Source organism: Amblyraja radiata, chromosome 3 (genome assembly GCF_010909765.2).
Source record: "Amblyraja radiata isolate CabotCenter1 chromosome 3, sAmbRad1.1.pri, whole genome shotgun sequence".
Taxonomy (NCBI): domain Eukaryota; kingdom Metazoa; phylum Chordata; class Chondrichthyes; order Rajiformes; family Rajidae; genus Amblyraja; species Amblyraja radiata.
Genome location: NC_045958.1, coordinates 35,558,263 through 35,582,087, shown reverse-complemented (window position 1 = coordinate 35,582,087; position 23,825 = coordinate 35,558,263). Strand labels below are relative to the sequence as shown.

The 23,825-nt window shown below is 43.2% G+C and overlaps 1 protein-coding gene across 2 annotated transcripts in view; it reads right to left on the bottom strand.

Moving 5' to 3' along the window:
• Nucleotides 1-23,825, bottom strand: part of vps13a (vacuolar protein sorting 13 homolog A) — a 346,213-nt gene that overhangs the window by 80,474 nt on the left and 241,914 nt on the right. For both annotated transcript variants that reach the window (XM_033017572.1, XM_033017571.1), the window contains exons 56-62: nt 21,833-21,979; nt 20,174-20,255; nt 19,389-19,458; nt 16,446-16,557; nt 11,113-11,226; nt 5,294-5,436; nt 1,698-1,779 (exon numbers count right to left, since the gene is read on the bottom strand). In XM_033017572.1, the coding sequence (XP_032873463.1) occupies nt 1,698-1,779; nt 5,294-5,436; nt 11,113-11,226; nt 16,446-16,557; nt 19,389-19,458; nt 20,174-20,255; nt 21,833-21,979 (750 nt within the window). The remainder of the gene's footprint in view (nt 1-1,697; nt 1,780-5,293; nt 5,437-11,112; nt 11,227-16,445; nt 16,558-19,388; nt 19,459-20,173; nt 20,256-21,832; nt 21,980-23,825) is intronic.

Below are 23,825 nucleotides of genomic sequence, written 5' to 3'. Positions count from 1 at the left end.
GGACTGCTCCTGCTGTCGGGCGGACCGAAATAAGAAAAAAAAAACATTTAAAAAAAGTGCTAGTGGACTGTGAGTCGGGAGGCGACAAAATGACTGAGCCGGAGGTGGGGGGGTGGGGGGGTAAAGGCGGCTGGGCCACGTAACTCGCAGCTGTTACTGCTCCTCGCAGTAATTCCGCGAGGAGCAGAGGCAGCTCGTGGAAAACAGTGCCCCTGCGCGTTGAAAATTCTGCGCAGCTGGCCGCGAGGAGCAAAGGCACTGTGATGTCATCAGCTCGCTTCAGCACATTAGATTTTTAAAAGGTGTCAGATTGGTGAATAATTTTAGTAAAAAACTCGGGAAACAATGAATCAAATTTTCAGATGAGGGGATTTTTGAAACCATGAGGTTAATCTCTACCGGAATATGTAAACATTTCACCGTTACCGCGTCGGGTTTTCGAGGAGATGTGAATCACATATGAAAAGACACACACGCACAAATACATCCACATCCAAGATCATAGTTTTAATGGTTACTAGGCCAAGTGCAGACCCGTTGGGTCTGTTCCCCCAAAGCGCGTTTGCGGGAGGGGGGTGGCATGCGGCGTCACACGCACCAACGACCCCCACACACACACGCTAACTACCCCCCTTGATATTATATCAATATTATTAATTTGCTCCTTTTACCCCATAACCGCCCTATCCACTGACGCATAGCCCCCAATTCACAGGCACGTCTAGAGAGGGTGGGGGGGGGGGGGGGGTAGTGAGTGAGGGCAGAGAAAGAATGGGGAGAGACAGAGAGAGAGAGAGGCAGAGACAGAAGGGGGGAGGGGAGGGGGAGGGGGAGGGGGAGAGGGAAGGGGAGGGGGAGAGAGGGAGGAGGGGGGCGGGGCGGCAGCCTGAGCGAGGCACAGAGCGATCTGAGGACGGTGAAAAGCAGCGGGGGGGACCAGCCGATGGTGGCTTCCGCAAAGGGAAGCGCACCCACCAGCGTGACAAATCCGGGTCGGGGTGGGGTCAGATGATCGGAAGGGGCGGGGCTTCACGAGCTGCGCCGACAGTGAGGAGATCCTCCTTCAGCGCGTAGCGCCTCTGAGCTCAAGATCTGCAGAACAAAGATCCTATCCTATAGGGTCTTTTCTGCAGAACTTTCTCGATCTTTCTGCGCCTTTTGAAGAACGGGGGGGGGGGGGCTAACGTACCTCGTGGAAAACTGCGCATGTGCGTTGACAGCAGCTGCATTAATCCAGAGCGACGGGGGGACGGGCCACCAGGAAAGGCATTGTGAGGTCAGCAGCTGGGCAACCTTAATATTTTTTTTTAATGTCAGTTTGGTTATATATTTTAGTAAATATCTCGTGAAATAATGGACCAAATTTATAGAGGATTGGATTTCTGAAATCATAAGGAAAAATTCTACCAGAAGATGTAAACAATTAACTGTTATTGTTACGTCAGCAGCTGGGCAGCGGTCAGATTTAAAAAAAAAGGTCAAATTGGTCAACAATTTTAATAATAAAGTAGGGAAAATAATGTACCAAATGTACAGAGGAATGGATTTCTAAAATCACAAGGAAAATCTCTACTGAAATATGTAAAAATGTTCCTGTTTCGGCATCTGGTTTCCGAGGAGATACGTTTTACATGCAAAATGACACACACACAGTTTTAATAGACATATGATATGATTGTATGAAATATAGAACACACCTGTTTAGAATAATGCCTGATAACCTCCCATTGAAGCTGTTGTGTGGTATAAAATTGATGACGGATTTCAAAAAATGCAAGCCTGAAAAGAGCACCATAATTTAGTAAATAAATACCCGTTTTATCTGCATTTCCTGAAAGAACATATTAATTAAATACAAGGTTATATTTAATTTGTCATTCACCATTTTGTGGTAGTTTCTTATAAATGGTAGGTATAAATGAATGAAACTTTATTATCACATGTGACATGTTACAGTGAGATTCTTTGTTTTGCATACCCAATGTATGCAAAGAGTCCCCACATATATGGCCCCTACAGATGCAAAGGTAACACAAATGCATGCAAGTGGAAACTTCAGATCTTTTCCAAATCTCTTCAAGCTTTATCATAAAGTTCTTGATATTAAATACACTAGAACATTTTAAAACCCTTGACATTGAGCCTAAGTAGCTGAAGCTACTAAGAAAAGACCAAACATATAACAGAATTTTATGTTTAGTTTGATTGTGCATTACTTACACAAGCCATGTAGATGAGCAAACAGAGACTGCAGATAACACCATTGAATTGTATTTATCAGCTCAGATCCTGGAATTTAGCAGGCAGAGCAGTGTAATTTCGAGGCAGAATTTGTTGGTAGTAATTCAGCATCAGAACACTGCAGTTGATAATTGTAGCTATCCAAGAAAATATATATTTTTCAGTGATATCAGTTTGTGAATATGTTGTTATTGTCGGACTACTGATTTTAGAAGATTATTACACTCAAGAAGGATGTAAAATAAAATACTTCATGTTAAAGCAGGTTAATTAGACAATGCAATAAAGCATTCTGATTCTGATTAGACAATTGTCAGGATTTTGTCATATTTGACATCACTCGTGCATACTCCAGAAGTTGCTTTCAGTGAGAAGGTAAATACTGACAACTTCACCATAAATACAACTGCAAAGGTGAAGTCACCCAAGAAGGACCTTCTGACTGAGAGAATGGTTTAATCTGGAAAAAGTAAGTTTAGTCATAACATTTAAGCAGCTGTCAGATGTAACCTATAATTGCCAATGCATAAAAGGCTAGACCAAGTGCTGGTAAATATGTTTAGTATGGATAAGTACTGATGATTGGCCTGGACATGGCAGGCCAAAGGCGTTGTTTCTGTGTTGCTTGGTTCTACGATAACCGTAATATCATTTGGTAGAAGTCACAAAGAGTTTGCAATGAATTGCTTTCAGGCAATCTGCACAATAGGTTCTGGCTCAAATCACTGATTGGAGCCAGAAATTATGAAGCATATAAATTACCTTTTCACCATTTTTGGCAGAGGCTGAAACGTTTTGTTTCCAAAATTACCAAAATATCATCTAATCTACCGTTACCTATTGATACAAGTTTATTATTGTCATGTGAACAGAGATACTGTGAAAAGCTTATTTTCCGTTATCCAAGTAAAACATCCACATGTGAACATAATTAAACTGGAGAGTGTAGTGTTACAGCTCAAAGTGCAGATAAAAATAGTAAAAAGACTGCAACAAGGAAAGCTGGGGCGACAAGAATATATCATTAATTATAAGGGGTCTGTTCAAGCGTCTGAATACAGCAGAGATGAAACTATCCAGTGGTGGCGAGGAGAGAATGCTGGTGTGCGTACTGTACTGGACTGTACCACAACTCTTGACAATCAGAGCAGATGCCAAACCAAGCTGTCATGTGTTCTCATACTTTCTATGGTGCATCTGCAGAAAATGGTATGTGTCTTTTGAGACATACCGAATTTAACCCGAGGAAATAAAGATATTAGTGTGCTTTCTTGGCCATATAGTGAACGTGATTGAAGCAGGACAAACTGTTGGTGATATTTATGCCATGCTCTCCACCAATTCTACTTTAGCATCATGCCGACTGCAGCTTGTACACCTGGCTTTCTAAAGTAGATGACTAGCTCAGTTTAGATAGATATACCAATATTTTGGAATGCTGTGTAAATAAAAATATTCCCTTTGGGAACAAATATCCCATTTGGGTCCTGACACCAAGGAAGACTGGTCTTTTACATATGTGAAAAATTAACGTTTGCATCAGAATGGAATTCCATCTTAAATTCCAATTCCATCAACAAAAAAAAAAAATCAGGAAACTATACAGTTTTAATTGATCAGCAAACAAGGGCGGCACAGGTGGCGCAGCGGTTGAGTTGCTGCCTCACAGCGAATGCAGCGCCGGAGATCCAGCATTGATCCTGACTACGGGTGCTGTCTGTACGGAGTTTGTACGTTCTCCCAATGACCTGCGTGGGTTTTCTCCGAGACCTTCGGTTTCCACCCACACTCCAAAGACGTACTGATTTGTAGGTTAATTGGTTTGTTAAATGTTTTTTAAAAATTGTCCCTAGTGGGTGTAGGGTAGTGTTAATGTGTGGTGATCGCCGGTCCGCGCGGACCCGTGTGCCAAAGGGCCTGTTTCCGCGCTGTATCTCTAAACTAAATTAAACAAAAAAAATATAGAGCAGGGGTGAAACTAATAAAACACATTGAACAAGAATCACTCACTGATATAAGGGCATTAGAGAAGACGATGAAATGCAGTGAAGATAGTTAGAATTGTGGAAGATACAAGGCAGAACATTTACAAATAGGGTAAACACATTAAGGAAGTGGAAAATTACAAAATTAGTACATTTTTAAAATTTAGATCACTGTCAAACACAATCAGAGGTCAATCAACTTGGGTTACAAATTTGATCAACTTGAATGGGGTTTCTAGTTGTATTCATCACTGTCATCTATATAATATTAAAACTGTGTGCCTGCTGGCTGGCTGCTGGCTTTCTGCCTGACTTGTGGTTGCCAGCATGTGGGTGCCAGCCTTTGATTCGTTGCTACGCCAACGTCAGACCCAGAGACGCCATTTCGGTGGAGATTTCACTTTTCATTCCAAGTATCCACTCCTCATTAAATGTTGTTGTGTTTATCTACACATTGTTAATAAAATCCTTCTCCCCCCCCCCCCCCCCCACTCACTCATTTTGTCGCCTCCTGCTGGCCAGCGACCATAACGGCTGCTGGCGCCCGCATCTCGCCTCAAAGACGCCATTTAAAAACAGCCGCACTGCTGATTCCTGAGCCGCTTGAGTTGGAGGATCACGTCTCCCGTGGGGGCTACGGGTAGGCAACGGCTGTGTTGGGGGAGCAGACCCAACGGGTCTTCACTTGGTCTAGTTTAATCTAAAACCATTGATAAATTGAATAAGGCCGCCATTTAATAACTGCACCCAGGAACAATAACAAAATATCTCAAACAATGTCATGGATAATCTTTTACAAACTTTTTGTGTGTTAGCTGACAAGATAAACCCTCCACATTGTTTGACAGTGCCATGGACCATTCATGTTCACAGTAACGAGTGTTGGGCAATAAGCTTTGCTTATTGAAAGATGGCATCTTCAGCATTCATGCCTAGATTAGTTATTTAAGCATTAAGATTGCAACTTGATTTCACATTGAATACATGAGGATCTCCCATTGACCAACATAGTAATGCTTCTCTTGAATTATACAAGTTTAACCAGAAAGTAAAAATAATGCACATACTTGAATACAATATCTTGTACATCAGTCAGAGTCGCTCCAATGCTTTTTAACAAAAGATTCATGGATTGCTTTGCGGCCAATTCTGTTTCTTGCTGTTTGTTACTTTCTTCACTTCCAGAACTGAGAGAAAAGCTCAAATGTAGCTGGGAAAAATAAAATCAGTTTTATACAGTAATAATAAAAGGTATTTTCGGACAACCATAAAGTAAAGTATCCAGCAGATCAGATAGCATCTGTGAGGAAAGAAACAGAGTTATCGGGTTGGATACGCTGATAATAAGCCGGTGATTCCGTAAATGACTAGATGGCTTGCTGCAGTGTTTACATTTTTGCATGTGGCAGACTTGTGTCTGTGTGCCACAGCAGAAAACTATTGAATGTCCTGGAAATCAGGAACAGGTGAATTCACCTCCTTCATATCTGTTCCATCAGCTTAATGCCAGCCATAGCTGGTGTTTGTTCCATGAGCCTATTCATCTGAATTTGTTTTCTACAATTAAATGCTAAGTTTAGTTTTATATTTCTATGTTTATATGTTTTGAGAGATGGGGGACAATAATCCGGATTTTGAGATTTGGTGAAAATAAATCCATTACAATCTCTGCTTTCCGCGAGACAGTGGTGGTGTCACTGTTAAGCGCTTTTTAAAACGTCTCTATTAACATCGTATTAACACAATGTGTCACCAATTGTGTTTTAACCATCAAATATTACTGAAGATATTCACGCAGAATTTCTTAAAGCTGTCTGATGCGGGTACAATTACCATTTGACCTAATTGGATGTATTGGTGGATGGGAAAGATTTAAACAGGTCGAACGGGTTTCCTGGGTAAGTCCCTCATTCACGTTCACACGTTATTTAGTATTTTTTCCCCATCTCACTTTCATCCCCCCTCCAAGGTTGGTTCTTCTGTTTGCTTCAGCTTTATTTGTTTGTGTTATTCATCACATTGTAGCTTTCGAAAGATTCAAGCGGGTGTGTGTGTGTGTGCACGCGTGTGTGGTGGGGTGTGTGTGTGTGTGTGGTGGGGGTATGAAGAAATCGTGCCCCAAATCGTGTCTTCCCCCCCCCCCCCCCCACCACTTTTTGATAGCCATTTCTGTCCCTGGTAGTCGCTAGGCAGCTAAAAAGGCAGCTAAAATCATCATAGACCCACACCATCCTGGCCACACACTCATTTCACCATTGCAATCAGTAAGAAGGTACAGGTGCCTGAAAACTGTAACATCCAGGTTCAGGAACAGCTTCTTCCATATAGCCATCAAGCTATTAAACACAACAATAAATAAGCTCTGAACTGCAAAAAACTATATTATTATTGCACTATATTTGTTATTTATTGAACTTTTTCTTCTTTTTTTCTCTTCCCCCGTTATGTAGTATGTTTACATATTCATATATTCTGTTGTGCTGCAAGAAGTAAGAATTTCATTGTCCCATTCCGGACATATGACAATAAAACACTCGACTTGATAAAATGCTGTGTTAGTATTGTTTTGCTGAAAAAACTCTGGCTACTCCCAACTCCTTAACAATTCATATAAGAAACTCAAATTTTTCCCCAGCTTTTCATATTGTTCACAAAATACCTATTAATCCAAGTGGAATGATATATTTCAAATGGTGATGAACAATCCTTTCATTCACATATATAAGGGGCCAACATCTATTTTAAGTCAATGCCAGGGATGCTTTGAAAGACATACATCCTGTACAGCAATATGCTTGGCCTGAAACTACTCTTTGTTGCATAGAGTCATAGTGATACAGTTGGAAACAGGCCCTTCACCAACTCTGGGCAAGAGACTGTGCATCTACCTGATCTATTCCTCTCATGATTTTATACACCTCTATAAGATCACCCTTCATCCACCTGCGTTCCAAGGAATAGATTCCCAGTCTACCCAATCTCTCCCTGTAGCTCAGACCGTCTAGTCCTGGCAGCATCTTCATAAATCTCTGTACCCTTTCCAGCTTGACAACATCTTTTCTATAACATGGTGCCCAGAACTGAACACAATACTCTAAATGCAGCCTCCCAACGTTTTATACAACAGCAACATGACCTGTCAACTTCTATACTCAATACTCTGACTGATGAAGGTCAACGTGCCAAATGCCTTTTTAACCACCCTATCTACCTGTGACTACACATTTTAGGAACCATGCACCCTCACTTCAAGATCCCCCTGCTCCACAACACTCCCTGGAGCCCTACCATTCACTGTGTCGGTCCTGCCCTGGTTAAGACTTCCCAAAATGCAACACCTCACATTTCTCTGTATTAAATTCCATCAACCATTCCTCAGACCACCTGGCCAATCGATCAAGATTTTGCTGCAATTATTTACAACCAACTTCAATATCTGCAAAACCACCCACTTTTGTATCAACTGTAAACTTGCTAATCTTGCCATGAATGCTCTCATCCAAATCATTGATATAGATGACAAGCAGCATGTGTTTTTACAATCAACGTTTCCCATTGTCCTTATCTGCATCTTCAGAAGTCATGAACCCAGAAGCCAACAAATACTAATATATAAAAAGACCAAAAGAAGAAATATTTTCGATTTTTAGAATTCTTGACCCATGACACATGTCCTGGTCCTCAGTGAGTCCCTGACTTTTCATCGCCCAAAGTCACCAACTCCACCACTAGTATCAATCTATATTACTAAAAGTCTGTTCTTGACCGGTTTTGGCCATCTGTGCTGTGATTTCCGAGAGAACGCCGCCACCTATGGCCGTCATTTTTGGCCACCTTGCTCAGAGCCCCCCTCCGCCGTATGTGTGCCGAGGATTTTTCCCGTCGTTTAAAAATGACAGAGATATTAATGATTTTACAAAATTCCCCATTCTCTCTACTGCCCCTGCTGGCGGCAGGGGGGAGGGACTATAAAACCAGGAAGTGGTGTGCCTCAATCAGTGTCTGCAAGCTGGAGGAAGGCAGAGGGTCACGTTTCTCTGAGCTGTGAATAACACTGAACACATGTCTACTCAAATGTAAGTGTCCTTAGTGGTTCTAAAACGCGTGCAGAATGTGTCTATTGGTTCTATAATGTTTGCAAAAAGTGTTTATTGGCTCTAAAATGTTTGCAAAAAGTGTCTCTTTTGGTTCTACAATGCTTGCAGAATGTGTATTTTTTGGTTTAAAATGTTTTTTAGGTTCTCCCCCCTCTCCTCTCTCCCCCCCCCTCTCCTCTCTCCCCCCCCCCCTCTCCCCTCTCCCTCCCCTCTCCTCTCTCCCCCCCCTCTCCTCTCTCCCCCCCCTCTCCTCTCTCCCCCCCCCTCCTCTCTCCCCCCCCCTCTCCTCTCCCCCCCCTTTCCTCTCCCCCCCCCCCCTCTCCTCCCCCCACCTCACCCCTCCTCTCTCCCCCACCATTCCTCCCCTAAACCCCCTCCACTCCACACACCCCAACCCCTCCCTCCCCCTACCTGCTCCCCACCTCTCCCCCTCCCCTCTCAGCACACCCTCTCTCGGACCCAGAGGAGGCGCTGTCCTGAACGGCTGCCTGTCCTGCAGCTGTCCGTTTTTTTTCACCTTTTTAATTATTTTTAGTATGTCAAAGCATGTAGTCAGGGGGTCTAATCTTTTTATGTGTGGGGGGTGGTGGGGGGGAAGGGGGAAACTGCTTTTCAAGTCCCTACCTGGTCGAAGGGGCTGCCTTCCTCCGAGCAGAGCCTTCGACCTGTCCTTGCGGCCTACCAGCGGATCCTGGAGCGACGTTTCCCTGAGGGGACCTGGCCAGAACCTCGGCTTTGGCGGCGGCGCAGCGCTGTTGCGGAGCGGGCGATGCCTTTCCTGGGTCGCCGCGCTGGAACTCCAGTATGCTGGGACCGCCGATAAGAACATTGTGGAGCCGCGGTTCTGTGGAGCGGCCAGCTGCGGCGCTGAACTTTACATCCCGGAGCCTGGGATCTCTCACCGAGATCGCCAGTGTGTGGAGCTCCGTTCGGCGCGGTCTGTTGGCTTGGAAGCCGCGGTCTCCGGTGGGAAGGCGGCCGTTCCTGGCACCACAAGCCGCTGGGGGTTCTCCCGACGCCGGAGCATCATCACCCGGCGAGAACATCGGGCGCCGTGGAGTCTGTGGAGGCCTCAATAGGCCCGACTCTGGGTGGACAAGAGGATGGGGACTGGACTTTGTGTCTTCCCCCACAGTGGTAACCACTGTGGGGGGATGTTTTTGTGTTTTGGTGTTGGATTTCTTGAATGCTATGTTGTATTTTTATTAGTGTGCTGCAAGGACATCTGAATTTCCCCTGAATAAGGGGATTAATAAAGTAAATCTAATCTAATCTAATCTCCCCTCCATCCCCTCCCCCACCCTCCCCTAAACCCCCTCTTCCCTCCACCCTCCCCCACCCTCCCTGCTCCCCACCTCACCCCCCTCTCTCTCCCCCTCACTCTCACCCTCTCTCTCTCCTCCTCCCCCACCTTTCCCCCCTCACCCACCCTCCCTCTTATCCTCCTCTCCACCCCCCTATCCCTCTTGCCCCTCTCTCTGTGTCTCTGTCTATCTCTCTGCCTCTGCCCCTTCTCTCTCTGCCCTCACTCTCTACCCCCGCCCGCCCCCCCTCTCTAGATGTGACTGCAAGTTGGGGGCTATGCGTCAGTAGATAGGGTGGTTATGGGGTAAAAGGAGCAAATTAATAATATTAATATATCAAGGGGGTAATTAGCGCGAGTGCTGGGGGGGGGGGGGGGGAGATAGTTAGTGTGTGTGACGCTGCATGTCGCCTCCCCCCCCACAACCGCACGTTGGGGGAACAGACCCAACGGGTCTGCACTTGGTCTAGTATATTACTAAAAGTCTGTTTTGACCGGTTTTGGCGATCTGTGCTGCGATTTCCGAGAGAACGCCGCCACCTACGGCCGTCATTTTTGGCCACCTCGCTCAGAGCCCCCCTCTCCTATCCCCCCCTCTCTCCTCTCCCCCCCCTCTCTCCTCTCCCCCCTCTCTCCTCTCCCCCCTCTCTCCTCTCCCCCCCTCTCCCCCCCCTCTCTTCTCTCCCCCCCTCTCTCCTCTCCCCCTCTCTCCCCCTCTCCTCTACCCCCCCTCTCCTCTCCCTCCTCTCCACTCCCCCCCTCTCTCTTGCCCCTCTTCACTCCCCCCCTTTCTCTCTCCCCTCTTTTTCTCCCCCTCCTCCCCTCCCCCACCGTCCCTCCCCTAAACCCCCCTCCCCTCCACACACCCCTACCCCCTTCCCTCCACCCTCCCTGCTCCCCACTTCTCCCCCTCACCTCTCCCCCCTCCCCTCACCTCTCCCCCGCTCTCCCCCTCACTCTCACCCTCTCTCTCTCCTCCCCTCCACTCCCACCTTTCCCCTCTCACCCACCCTCCCTCTTCTCCTCCTCGCCACCCCCCTCTCCCTCTTGCCCCTCTCTCTGTCTCTGCCCCTTCTCTCTCTGCCCTCACTCTCTACCCCCCCCCTTCCCCCCCTCTCTAGATGTGACTGCAAGTTGGGGGCTATGCGTCAGTAGATAGGGTGGTTATGGGGTAAAAGGAGCAAATTAACAATATTAATATAATATCAAGGGGGGTAATTAGCACAAGTGCGGGGGGGGGGGTGGATAGTTAGTGTGTGTGACGCTGCATGTCGCCTCCCCCCCCACAACCGCACGTTGGGGGAACAGACCCAATGGGTCTGCACTTGGTCTAGTATTTTAATAAATCTTACTGAGGCTAAATTACCTCTGAGTTTTCCATTGTTTAGCAAAATTACAAATGACGATATCTCTAAACTAAACAATGCATATGAAATATCAAACAATCTTATATTGAAGTTCTTATAAGCAATTAAAACATACTTACTTTGATTGGGGATATATGGAAATATTCATATAGACTGATAGGTGAAGTGTCAGTAGCAGATTCAGTCAACAGCTCTGTTTGGACATATTCAAGGTCCTTTTTGAATAGCTCCATCTGAAAAAAACACATGAATTCAAATGTGCTTCAGTGCTCAACATACAAATTAAAAGTGAACTATTCTATTGAAATCAGATTATTTTTTATTAAACCTATGAATTAAATAGCAATTTCACTTTCTTTCATAATCCAACAATATGGATACATTTTTAGGATTGACACTCATTATCTTGGGAAGTCAAACCAGGGCAGAGCCTTCAAAGTGAAGTGCAGGCCCTGGGGAGTGTTCCAGAGCGGAGGGATCTTTGAGTACGCGTGTAGCTCCAGGAAAGTGGCGCCACTGATAGATAGGATGGTGAAGAAAGTTTCTGCTACAGTGCCTCCATAATGTTTGGGACAAAGACCCAGCATTTATTTATTTGCCTCTGTACTCCACAATTTGAGATGTAAAAAAAAAAAATCACATGTGGTTAAAGTGCACATTGTCACATTTTAATAAAGGCCATTTTTATACATTTTGGTTTCACCATGTTGAAATTACAGCTGTGTTTATACATAGTCCCCCCATTTCAGGCACCATAATGTTTGAGACACATGGCTTCACAGGCGTTTGTAATTGCTCAGGTGTGTTTAATTGCCTCCTTGATGCAGGTATAAGAGAGCTCTCAGCACCTAGTCTTTCCTCCAGTCTTCCCATCACCTTTGGAAACTTGTATTGCTGTTAATCAACAGGAGGACCAAAGTTGTGCCAATGAAAGTAAAAGAAACCATTATGAGACTGAGAAACAAGAATAAAACTGTTGGAGACATCAGCCAAATCAGGCTTACCAAAATGAACTGTTTGGAACATCGTTAAGAAGAAAGAGAGCACTGGTGAGCTTACTAATCGCAAAGGGGCTGGCAGGCCAAAGAAGACCTCCACAGCTGATAATAGACAATAGGTGCGAGAGTACGCCATTCGGCCCTTCGAGCCAGCACCACCATTCACCGTGATCATGGCTGATCATCCTCAACTTTCACACAGAGAGTGGTAAATCTCTGGAATTCTCTGCCACAGAAGGTAGTTGAGGCCAGTTCATTGGCTATATTTAAGAGGGAGTTAGATGTGGCCCTTGTGGCTAAAGGTATCAGGGGGTATGGAGAGAAGGCAGGTACAGGATACTGAGTTGGATGATCAGCCATGATCATATTGAATGGCGGTGCAGGCTCGAAGGGCCGAATGGCCTACTCCTGCACCTAATTTCTATGTTTCTAATCAGTGCCCCGTTCCTACCTTCTCCCCATATCCCTTGACTGCACTATCTTTAAGAGTTCTATCTAAATGATGACAGAATAATTCTCTCTATAATAAAGAAAAATCCCCAAACACCTGTCCGACAGATCAGAAACACTCTTCAGGCATCAGGTGTGGATTTGTCAATGACCATTGTCCACAGAAGACTTCAAGAACAGAAATACAGAGGCTGCACTGCAAGATGCAAATCACTGGTTAGCCGCAACAATAGGATAGCCAGGTTACAGTTTGCCAAGAAGTATTTAAAAGAGTAACCACAGTTCTGGAAAAAGGTCTTGTGGACAGATGAGACGAAGATTAACATATCAGAATGTTGGCAAGAGCAAAGTATGGAGGACAGAAGGAACTGCCCAAGATCTAAAGCATACCACCTCATCTGTGAAACATGGTGGTGGGGTGTTATGGGCTGGGCATGTATGGCTGCTGAAGGAACTGGCTCACTTATCTTCATTGATTATACAACTGCTGATGGTAGTAGCATAATTAATTCTGAGGTGTATAAGACACATCCTATCTGCTCACATTCAAACAAATGCCTCAAAACTCATTGGCCGGCAGTTCATTCTAATGATCCTAAACATACTGCTAAAGCAACAAAGGAGTTTTTCAAAGCTAAAAAATGGTAAATTCTTGAATAGCCAAGTCAATCACTCGATCTGAATCTAATTGAGAATGCCTTTTATATGCTGAAGCGAAAACTGAAGAGGACTAACCCCCAAAACAAGCATAAGCTAAAGATGGCTGCATTACAGGCCTGACAGAGCATCACCAGAGAAGACACCCAGCAACTGGTGATGTCCATGAATCGCAGACTTCAAGCAGTCATTGCATGCAAATGATATGCAACAAAATACTAAACATGACTACTTTCATTTACATGACATCGCTGTGTCCCAAACATTATGGTGCTCTGAAATGGGGGGACTATGTATAAACACAGTTGTAATTTCTACATGGTGAAACCAGAATGTATAAAAATGGCCTTTATTAAAATCTGCCAATGTGCACTTGTGATTTTTTTCTATTACAAATCTCAAATTGTGGAGTGCAGAGGTAAATAAATAAATGATGGGCCTTTGTCCTAAACATTATGGAGGGCATTGTATGCTGGCCCTCATCAGTCAAGGAATTAAGTATAGAAGATGGGTCTCACAAAATTACAGAGCTGAAATTTTGAGTAAAGCACAGTGCTGGAGTAACTCAACAGGTCAGGCAGCATCTGTGGAGGGATAGGACAGACGATATTTCGGTCAGAACCCTTCTTCTCGAGTTTGAAGAAGTGTCCTGACCCGAAACATTGTGTCTATTCCCTTCACGGTGCCTGTCCTGTTGAGTTTCTAGAGTACTTGGTGTTTTGATAGTAGTTGGGATGTTATGTTAGTTGTACAAAATGTTGGTGAGGCCACATTTAGAGTATTATGTCCAGTTTTGGTCACCCTGTTACAGGAAAGATCCCATTCAAAAGAGTTATGCGATTGTTGCCAGGACTTGTGGACTTGAGCTTTAGGGGGAGATTAGACTGGCAAGGACTTTATTCTTTGTAGTGCAGAAGGCTGAGGGGTGATCTTATAGACATGTATAAAACATCAGGGGAATAAACAGGTTGAATGCACACTGTACATGTCACATGGCATAGGAAATCAAGAACTGGAGAGCATTAGTTCAAAGTGAAAGGGGAAAGCCAATGTAATCACTTTTTAAGATAGGAGGGAAAGAGAAAACTGGGAATTATAAACCATTTAGCCTTACATCAGCAGTGGGGCAGATGCTTGAGTCGATTAGTAAAAATGTTAAAGCAGTGTTAGAAAGCTATGACAGGATCGGTCAAAGGCAGCATGGATTTATGAAGGGGAAATCATGCTTGACTAATCTTCTGGAATTTTTTGAGGAAAGAAGTAGAATGGAAAAGGGAGAGCCAGTGGATGTGGTGCATCTGGACTTTCAAAAAGCCGTTGACAAGGTCCCACACAAGAGATTAGTGTGCAAAATTAGAGCACATGGATTTGGGGGTAGGGTATTGACATGGATAGAGAACTGATTGGCAGACAGGAAGCAAAGAGTAGGAATTAACGGGTCCTTTTCAGAATGGCAGGCAGTCTTCTGTCTCATGTCCGGCCATCTTCTATATCACGTCTTTCCGGTCGGTCAGTGACGGTTGACGGTCGGTGGTTGCAGAATTGGCTACTTAAGTCAGTCACTGTGGTACAGTTTCTGTCGTCAGCATTGCCCGGGATGCACCACGTGGAGGCTTCTGCTTGCATCCCATGGCAGGCAGTGACTAGTGGGGCGTTGCAAGACTCGGTGCTGGAATCCAGTTATTTACAATTACAATATTAAGGCTTTAGATGAGGGAATTAAACGTGACATCTCCAAGTCTGCGCATGACACAAAGCTGGGTTTCAGTGTGAGCTGCGAGGAAGTGCTATGAGGCTGCAGGGTGACTTGGATAGGTTGAGTGAGTGGGAAAATGTATGGCAGATGCAGTATAATGTGGATAAATGTAAGGTTATCCACTTTTATGGCAGGAACAGGAAGGCAGATTATTATCTGAGTGGTGTCAGATTAGGAAAAGGGGATGTGCAACGAAACCTGGGTGTGCTTGTACATCAGTCACTGAAAGTAACCATGCAGGTACAGCAGGCAGAGAAGAAAGCCAATTGCATGTTGGCCTTCATTGTGAGAAGATTTGAATTTAGGAGCAAGAAGGTCCCACCGCGGATGTACAGGGCCCTGGTGAGACCACACCTGGAGTATTATGTACAATTTTGGTCTCGTAATTTGAGGATGGACATTATTATTATTGACGGAGTGCAGAGTAGGTTCACCAGGTTAATTCCTGGGATGGCGAGACTGTCATATGATGAAAGAATGGGTCGAGTGGGCTTGTATTCACTGGAATTTTCCAGCATGAGAGGTGATCTCATAGAAACATATAAAATTCTTAAAGGATTGGACAGGCTAAATGCAGGAAAAATGTTCCAGATGTTGGGGGAGACCAGAACCACGGGTCACAGTTTAAGAATAAGGGGTCGGCCATTTAGGACTGAGATGGGGAAAAACGTTTTCACCCAGAGAGTTGTGAATCTGTGGAATTCTCTGCCACAGAAGGCAGTGGAGGCCAATTCACCGGATGATTTCAAGAGGGAGATTTAGCTCTTAGGGCTAAAGGAATCAAGGGATGTGGGGAAAAAGCAGGAACGGGGTACTGATTTTAGATGATCAGGCATGATCCTATTGAATGGCGGTGCTGGCTCGAAGGGTCAAATGGCCTACTCCTGCACCTATTTTTCTATGTTTCTATGAAAGATTTTACACAGACCACAGTTAAGTGGTCTCAGCAGTTGTGAGCTCACTTTGAGCACAGTTGGTGGTCTCAGCTGTCGGAGTTCTCCGCAAGAACAGGAGTAATTAAAAAAAGGTAAGTCTCAGGTTCACTAATTGGCTAATTAACAGCTGCCAATAAAAAGGTAAACCTAAGTGAAGCAGGTATCGTCAGAGTGGGACTTTGAGGCATATGCTCCATAGGCTTTGGAGGAGGTGACCGCAGGAAAAGGTTTGGTCTGTTGTTTTGGAATGCAACTTGGTCCTGGTGTAGGGTGGATGAAAATTAATGCAGTGGAGTGCTCAGTGTGTGGGATGTGGGAACTCAGAAAGACAGCCAATGTCCATAAGGACTACATCTGAGGGAGGTGTGCTACATGCAGCCCTTTAAAGATTGCATTGGGAAACTGGAGCAGCAGCTTGATGACCTCAGACACGTCTGGGAGGGTGAGAAAGTGATAGATAAGTTATTGAGAGGTGGTCACACAGACGGTGAGAAGGAGAATAGATGGGTGACCACCAGGAAAGGGAGTAGTCAGAGAGTTCATTCTCCAAGGAAACTAATGAAACGTTATAGGCAAATTAAAAATAATATTAATGTGAATATTACTCAATTTATTTTTTATTCTTAATCTGTAGGTTATAGATCCCAGCTTTCTACCTTCTGTTCCGCAAGAACAGTATCTGTTGATTGTGCGAAGAGTTCCATTACAGCATAAAGAAAGCCAAGATCCAACTTTAGATCCATTTCTTGAATTAAGACTTTGAAATACCTGTAGCAAATATTTAATTGAGAAACATGATTTTAAAATTATTTGGCAGTTAAAATCAATCCAGTTACTGTTATAATTCTGAAAAATACTTCAATCCAAGATTGAACATGTATAAAGACATCAATAGATATACATGACTTAAAGATAGTTCCCACAGTTTTGACTGGCACTCCAATCCATGAACTGTTTTAATTTTCCTCAACAACTCTTTGCAATTACTGAGGACATTAACTTCTTGTATTACTTTTTTGTTTTACTTTGTGTACTGCAAGTCTCTTCCATCCCCATATTCATACTACACATATGTTGCTTTCCACTGTGGATATCTGGTAGTAGGGTTAAAAAGATTTTATCCTTGTGCTGAGAGGTGTCGAGTGGAAAACAGAGTCAAACGGCAGTGTACTTGGATTGGCAAGACCAATTCAAAATGTAACCAAATTTAAAGGCCAAGGATTCAAGCTGCGAATCAGGACTTGAACAAGGAATTTAGGCTGACAAGGGCAGATTACTGAAATGTGCAAAGAACTATTACTAAGATGCAACCTTGTATTAAAATGTATCTAAGATGCCCCATGCCAGATTCTCAGCCACCTTTAACCTTGCCCTGCTCAATTGAGCATCCCACCTGCTTTAAGATGACCACCTTCAATGAAAATCAACATATAAAATACATTTGCACAGATACATGGATAAGAAAGCTTGAGGAATATGGGCCAAATGCAGGAAGGTGGGATTAGTGTAGATGGGGCATCTTGGTTGACGTTGGGCAGAAGAGCCCGTTTCCATGCTGACTCTTGTGTGCCTGAATGACTGGCATCTAGCTTTGAACCCCCCCCCCCCCCCCATCATGAAGTGCTTAGAGAGACTGATCATGGCACAAATTAACTCTAGCCTTCCAGACAGCCCTGATCCACTGCAGTTTGTCTACTTTCGCAAAAGGTCATTCACCTGCCCTACTCTCATTGCAGGAACATTTGGATCACAAGGACACCTACACCAGCCTCCTATTTATTGACTATAGCTCCACCTTCAACACTTTCATTCCAATAAAACTCATCTCCCAACTCCTTGGCCTGGGAGTCAGCATCCACTTTGCAAATTGATCTTGTGTAATATGATTTGACTGCATAAAAAACAAAGCTTTTGACAGTATCTCAGTATAAGTGATAATAGTGAATTAAAACCAACATCGATCTAGGATCAAGGATCTCAACCATCTGCGCCATGCTTTCTTCTCGCTACTATGGTTGGGCATTACGTACAGAAACCAGAAGTCATACACCGCCACGTTCAGTAACACCTACTTTCCTGCAACTATCTGGTTCTTGAATCAACCTACACAATCCTAAATCAGCAATGGACACTATGGGCCACCTCTCGCACTACCATGAAAGCATTTTCTCACTGTGTTATGTGTTGGGGTCAAGGAAAGAGCGTTCACGTCGCGGCCCTGTTTCCACTAATCTTTCCACCACCATGCACAAGAAACACAGGAAGCGACAAGACAGACACCAATGTATGCAGATGCCGAGAAGTGTGTTCAGCTCTGTCTGAACAACTTCTAATCTTGTGTGTGGACTCGATAAGAAGAAGACTGTGTTATGTGTTAATGTCTTTTGTTTCTGCAGTTTTTCTTTTTTAGAAATTGTGCATAATTAATGTAGAATTTATGTATAATGTAGTGTGTTGTCTGAGTCTACAAACCATCTTGCAGCTGCAATCAAGATTTTCATTGTACCTGCATCTCACCGTACTTGCGGATAAGATAATAAACTCAACTTTACCAAATTATCATTTAAGAATTAGGTATGGTTACTTTGGTGGATAGATATCTGGGCTTCAGCAAGAGTTATGGAAAATAGTAATGATACATTTTTGAAAAAAATTAGAGAATAAATTGATGTCATCACCTGAATTCTATCACTGACTTTACTATTTTGAGTTTTTTAAATTATTCATTTGAGGAATTCTGTTTTGCCAGAGTGCCGAGATGCCATCTTTCAACAAATGCTGCCTTGATGTCAAAGGCAGGAACTCTCACTTCACCTCATAAATTTGCTTTTTGGTTCATGAAAAACTCCAATACTCAATTTTATTTGTTTCTATATATTTTCCATCTTGTTTAAGATTAAAATACATAGCAGTGTTAGTTATTATATATATTCAATTTACAAGGAATGTGATACATTAATTTTAAATTTTAAATGTTTGATATTAGTTTTTTAAATCTCTCCCTCTCCACAAACACAAGTAAATTGTGTTTTCATAATACACTATTTTAAATTACTCTAATTAATTTGTTAGAAATATTGAGTGGGTCACCATGCATGGCGAGAGGAAAAACTCCATTTCAGGTTGATGGTTCTGCATCACGTCATGGGCCTGAAACATTATCACTCTCCACATACCGCTTTACCTGCTGAGTATTTCCAGCATTTTATTTCTATTTTCCAACAGGCTCTCTTTTTTAATGCTTTATGATTATTTACTTTTGTTTATGGTTTCTATATGCATTTTGTTCATATTATTTAAATATGAACCAGCTTGTTTAACTTAATTCAGATTTATGACCTTCAGGCCTAGGCTAGGATATCCAGTTACTGGTGATATCTGCAGCCCACCTTTGTTATCTTTACTCTTGCATACTTTAGCTAAAATGTACCCATTTCATCTTTGTATTTTATTGAAATTTTTAAAAACTGATTTCAAATATGTCACGCAAAAATAATGAAACTCCATTACAAAGGATGACTGTCAATAGCTTGTTTGACAATTTCTTAATATCATTAATTTGTTGGCAAGATTAATTTTATGTTATGTTTTTAACTTACCTGAAACGAGATATTGCAGACTGTCCTGCAGATCTTGTCACTATACTAACATCAGCAAACGGTTTTGGTGCTATTACAAAAGAAAGAAAAGATCATATTAGCACATAATATAAAATATTTTTTCATAATATTGAATCTCAAATTTACAAAATATCTTTTTCTAAAGGCGTCCTGCGCAACTTCCATTCACTGACTGACCCCCACAACCCTTGATCCCCTGATTACCCACTTTGCCAAAGCCTCCAAAATAGGATTAGATTTCCAACTTTAATCGCCTCCTGTCCCATTCCATCTTAATTAATCCTCTACTTAAAATGTCTCCCCTCCTCAAACTGGCAAGCTACAACCACCCCACTACAAAACATAGTTATTTCCCAATCCAATGAACTCAAGTTGCGAACCCCTTCATTTCTCCCCAAAGCAATGGACTCTGATCGCACCAACCCCCCCCCCCCCACACCCCCCACCACTCCCAATCCTTATGAAAACTAGTGCTAGCTTGATGCCATGGATGAGACCAATATTTGCATCTTGAGGTCAATAATAAAAATTACCTTTACCCAGACCCATTCCAATATCAGTTGAGCTCACAATATGGGCGCACTAGAATTTCTAAGGCAAGTTCCTATGATTATTGAACATGACTTGCTGATCTAGTTTAAAACTACAGGAATTTGAATAATACCAGAATCATAAAATGACAGTTAATTACCCAAATAAAGCTTCAAAAAGAGACATGTTTTTAAAATACATTTAATAACTTCCCCATTACTTTACCAACCAACCTGAATCCATGGTGATAGACTTGGGGGGAATAATAGGATAAAATGGAAAAGGAAAGATGGCTCCGGAAAGCTGGTTTTGAATCTGAAATGTCAAAAACTAAACATTAATTCGACAAACAAGTATTTTTAAATCGTATTTTATCAAAAACTGTTTCCAAAACAAAACACTACATTTGGTTCTTAGAATTGGTTCTATAGATATTAAAGATAGCTGCCAGTAAAGAAGATGACACAAATCATCAGCAAAGACTGGAGATTGGTGCTGGAATCTTGAACCTCGGCTTAGTCATTCCTTTGAGCAGAAAAAGGCTGGAGAACTTTGCCATCCATAGATTTAATTCACAGTGAACCATACCACAAAACATTCATTTGGCCACTTTTAGTGATTGGTCATGCAGGTATCAGTCTAAGTCTCCTCTTCTGGGTGTATCACATGAACACAAACATGAATAATTAATCAGAAGCTACAGCAATTAACTGAAAGTACCCTCTATGTTTGTTTTCTAAATGCTATCACATAGATGTTGCATTGTGAAAGCACAATGTACATTGCAGTAGTTTGCAATGGTGGCCCTTGACAGATAAAGATTTTCTCATTAGAGTATCTTTGATTCAGCCATTCACAGGCTCAACATTTGTTAAGAATAAAGTGGTCATGCAGGTCTGTTACTGGACAATGGCTTGGGTGAAGTTTTCTTATCTTTCCCAATCAAGAATAATCTGCTTGCTCTTGAGTTCTGAGATAACCGGTCAGGCCAATGTAGGATCTGCAGAGTATGCTACAGGTGGGACAGTTTGGCTCAATGGATCAGGGAAATGGTGTGCTGCTTACACCGTTTTTCCTTGAGCTTTTATAGACAATAGGTGCAGGGGTAGGCCTTTCGGCCCTTCGAGCCAGCACCGCCATTCAATGTGATCACGGCTGATCATCCACAATCAGTACCCCGTTCCTGCCTTCTCCCCATATCCCCTGACTTGCACACTTCCGATGAACTCATAGTTCTCAGCCTATCTGAGAAACATTAAAAAAGCTTAACAATTTCTGATACAACTCCAATTTACCAAATCAGTATTCAATGAAGATTATATCACATTTCTCTCTCAAAAGCTGATAGATTTTTTACTCCAGCATTACTGATTGAATTTGGATCATCTGCATTATGTGTTACCTGGTGGCATTTTCAAGCAATCCACACTTGGCTGGACCCAGTATGGGCGAGACGCCTTCCGGCAGCTCCCGGAGAAGCAGAGGTTCGGAGCCCGCGAATGGGACCTGGGTCGGCGCCAAGGAGGCCCCCCGGAGGGGACCCGGCGGCGATAGTGGAGAGGTCGGTGCAGTGGTCGATGATGGCGCCGACCGACGGATGAGGACGGACTACGTGGAAGGGAGGACGGCACTACCTGGCGTGGGGGGACCATTGTGAGGGAGGGAGAAGAACAATGGACAACTGGTTTAGGCGGACCGCCGTGAGTGGGAGGTAGGGAACAAAGGGGGACCTGGAGCGGGGGTACTTTGTAAGCACCATATGTAATGACTATTTGCATACCTTGGGTGTTCAAGCAAAGAATTTCACTGACTTGTCACATACGACAATAAAGTATTCACTCATTCATTCATTCATTCATTTCTGCAGACAATTGTGTTGTTATGCAACATACCTGGATCTTGAAAATCTGGAGTCTGAGAGACCTTTGATGAGCTGAGAGTGTGTATTCTAATTTTATAGCTGGCAGATAATTTCTTCTTATTGGCACTTCAGAAGAAGCTAGAAGTTTCATGTCTATGCCACTGGGTGTTAAAAGAACCTTTGTACAACATAAAAAGGTATGAACTTTCTTGTCCTCAAAACAAAAATCATATCCATATATTGTCATATGTCATGGATAAGTAAAGGAAATCTGCCATCCTCACCTGGTGCAGCCTACATTTAACTTCATGCATGTGAAATCCCAGTTTAATTCTAGTTGGTAGACAAAAGTGCTGGAGAAACTCAGCGGGTGCAGCAGCATCTACAGAGCAAAGGAAATAGGCAATGTTTCGGGCCGAAACCCTTCTTCAGACTTCTGATATCCCTTGATTCTGTTAACCCGAAGAGCTAAATCTAGCTCTCTCTTGAAGTCTGAAGAAACGAAACGTTGCCTATTTCCTTCGCTCCATCGCACCCGTTGAGTTTCTCCAGCACTTTTGTCTACCTTTGATTTTCCAGCATCTGCAGTTCCTTCTTAAAAACATTAATTCTAGCTGGTATGGATAGCAAATGCTGAACATCCCAGTGACAAATATATCATGGGAATGAAAATCTTACCCTTCAGATCTCTCCTCCACTTCCATATAAAAGAAAAATAAACAGGCATATTCTGAAATATTTACATTGGTCACTTGCTAAAGAGCCATTTTGTAACATCACCGACAATAACCAAGCCTGTTCTAAGTAAACGATTCATTTCATTTACTTCAAAAGTTTGGTTTGGACAAGTAGTGTCTAGTGTCAGTGTTGTGGTCGAAGATGTGCTGAAGGTACTATCATGTATGAAGGTCGACAAATCTCCAGATCCGAACATAGAAAATAGGTGCAGGAGTAGACCATTTGGCCCTTCAAGCCGGCACCGCCATTCTACATGATCATGGCTGATCATCCAAAATCAGTACCCCGTTCCTGCTTTTTCCCCATATCCCTTGATTCCGTTAGCCCGAAGAGCTAAATCTAACTCTCTCTTGAAATCCCAGTGAATTGGCCTCCACTGCCTTCTGTGGCAGAGAATTCCAGATTCACAACTCTCTGGGTGAAAAGGTTTTTCCTCATCTCAGTCCTTATTCTTAAACTGTGACCCCTGATTCTGGACTCCCCCAACATCTGGGAAAATTTTCCTGCATCTAGCCTGTCCAATCCCGAAATAATGTTATATGTTTCTATAAGATACCCTCTCATCCATGAATACTAGCCCAGTCGACTCATTCTTTCATCATATGTCAGTCCCGCCATTCCAGGAATTATTCACATCGCAGCTCACACTGCCACCCAGCTTTGTGTCATCTGCAAACTTGGAGATGTCAAATTTAATTCCCTCGTCTAAATCGTTAATATATATTGTAAATGACTGGGGTTCCAGCACCGAACCTTAGGGCACACCACGAGTCATTGCCTGACATTCTGAAAAGGACCCGTTAATTCCTACTCTTTGCTTCCTGTCTGCCAACCAGTTCTCTATCCATGTGACCCCTACCCCCAATACCATGTGCTCTAATTTTGCACACTAATCTCTGTGTGGGACCTTGTCAAAGGCTTTTTGTAAGTCCAGATACATCACATCCACTGGCTCTCCCTTATCCATTCTATTTGTCACAACATCAAAACATTCCAGAAGATTAGTCAAGCATGATTTCCCTTTCATAAATCCCTGCTGACTTTGAACGATCCTGTCACTGCTTTCCAAATACGCTGCTATTAAATCTTTAATATTTCACTCAAGCATCTTCCCCACTACTGAAGGCTAACTGGTCTATAATTCCGTTTTCTCTCTCCCTCCTTTCTTGAAAAGTGGTTACATTGGCTTTCACCTCTCACATTACATTAGATTACATTAGCTACCCTCCAGTCCACAGGAACTGATTCATAGTCTATAGAACATTGGAAAATGATCACCAATGTAT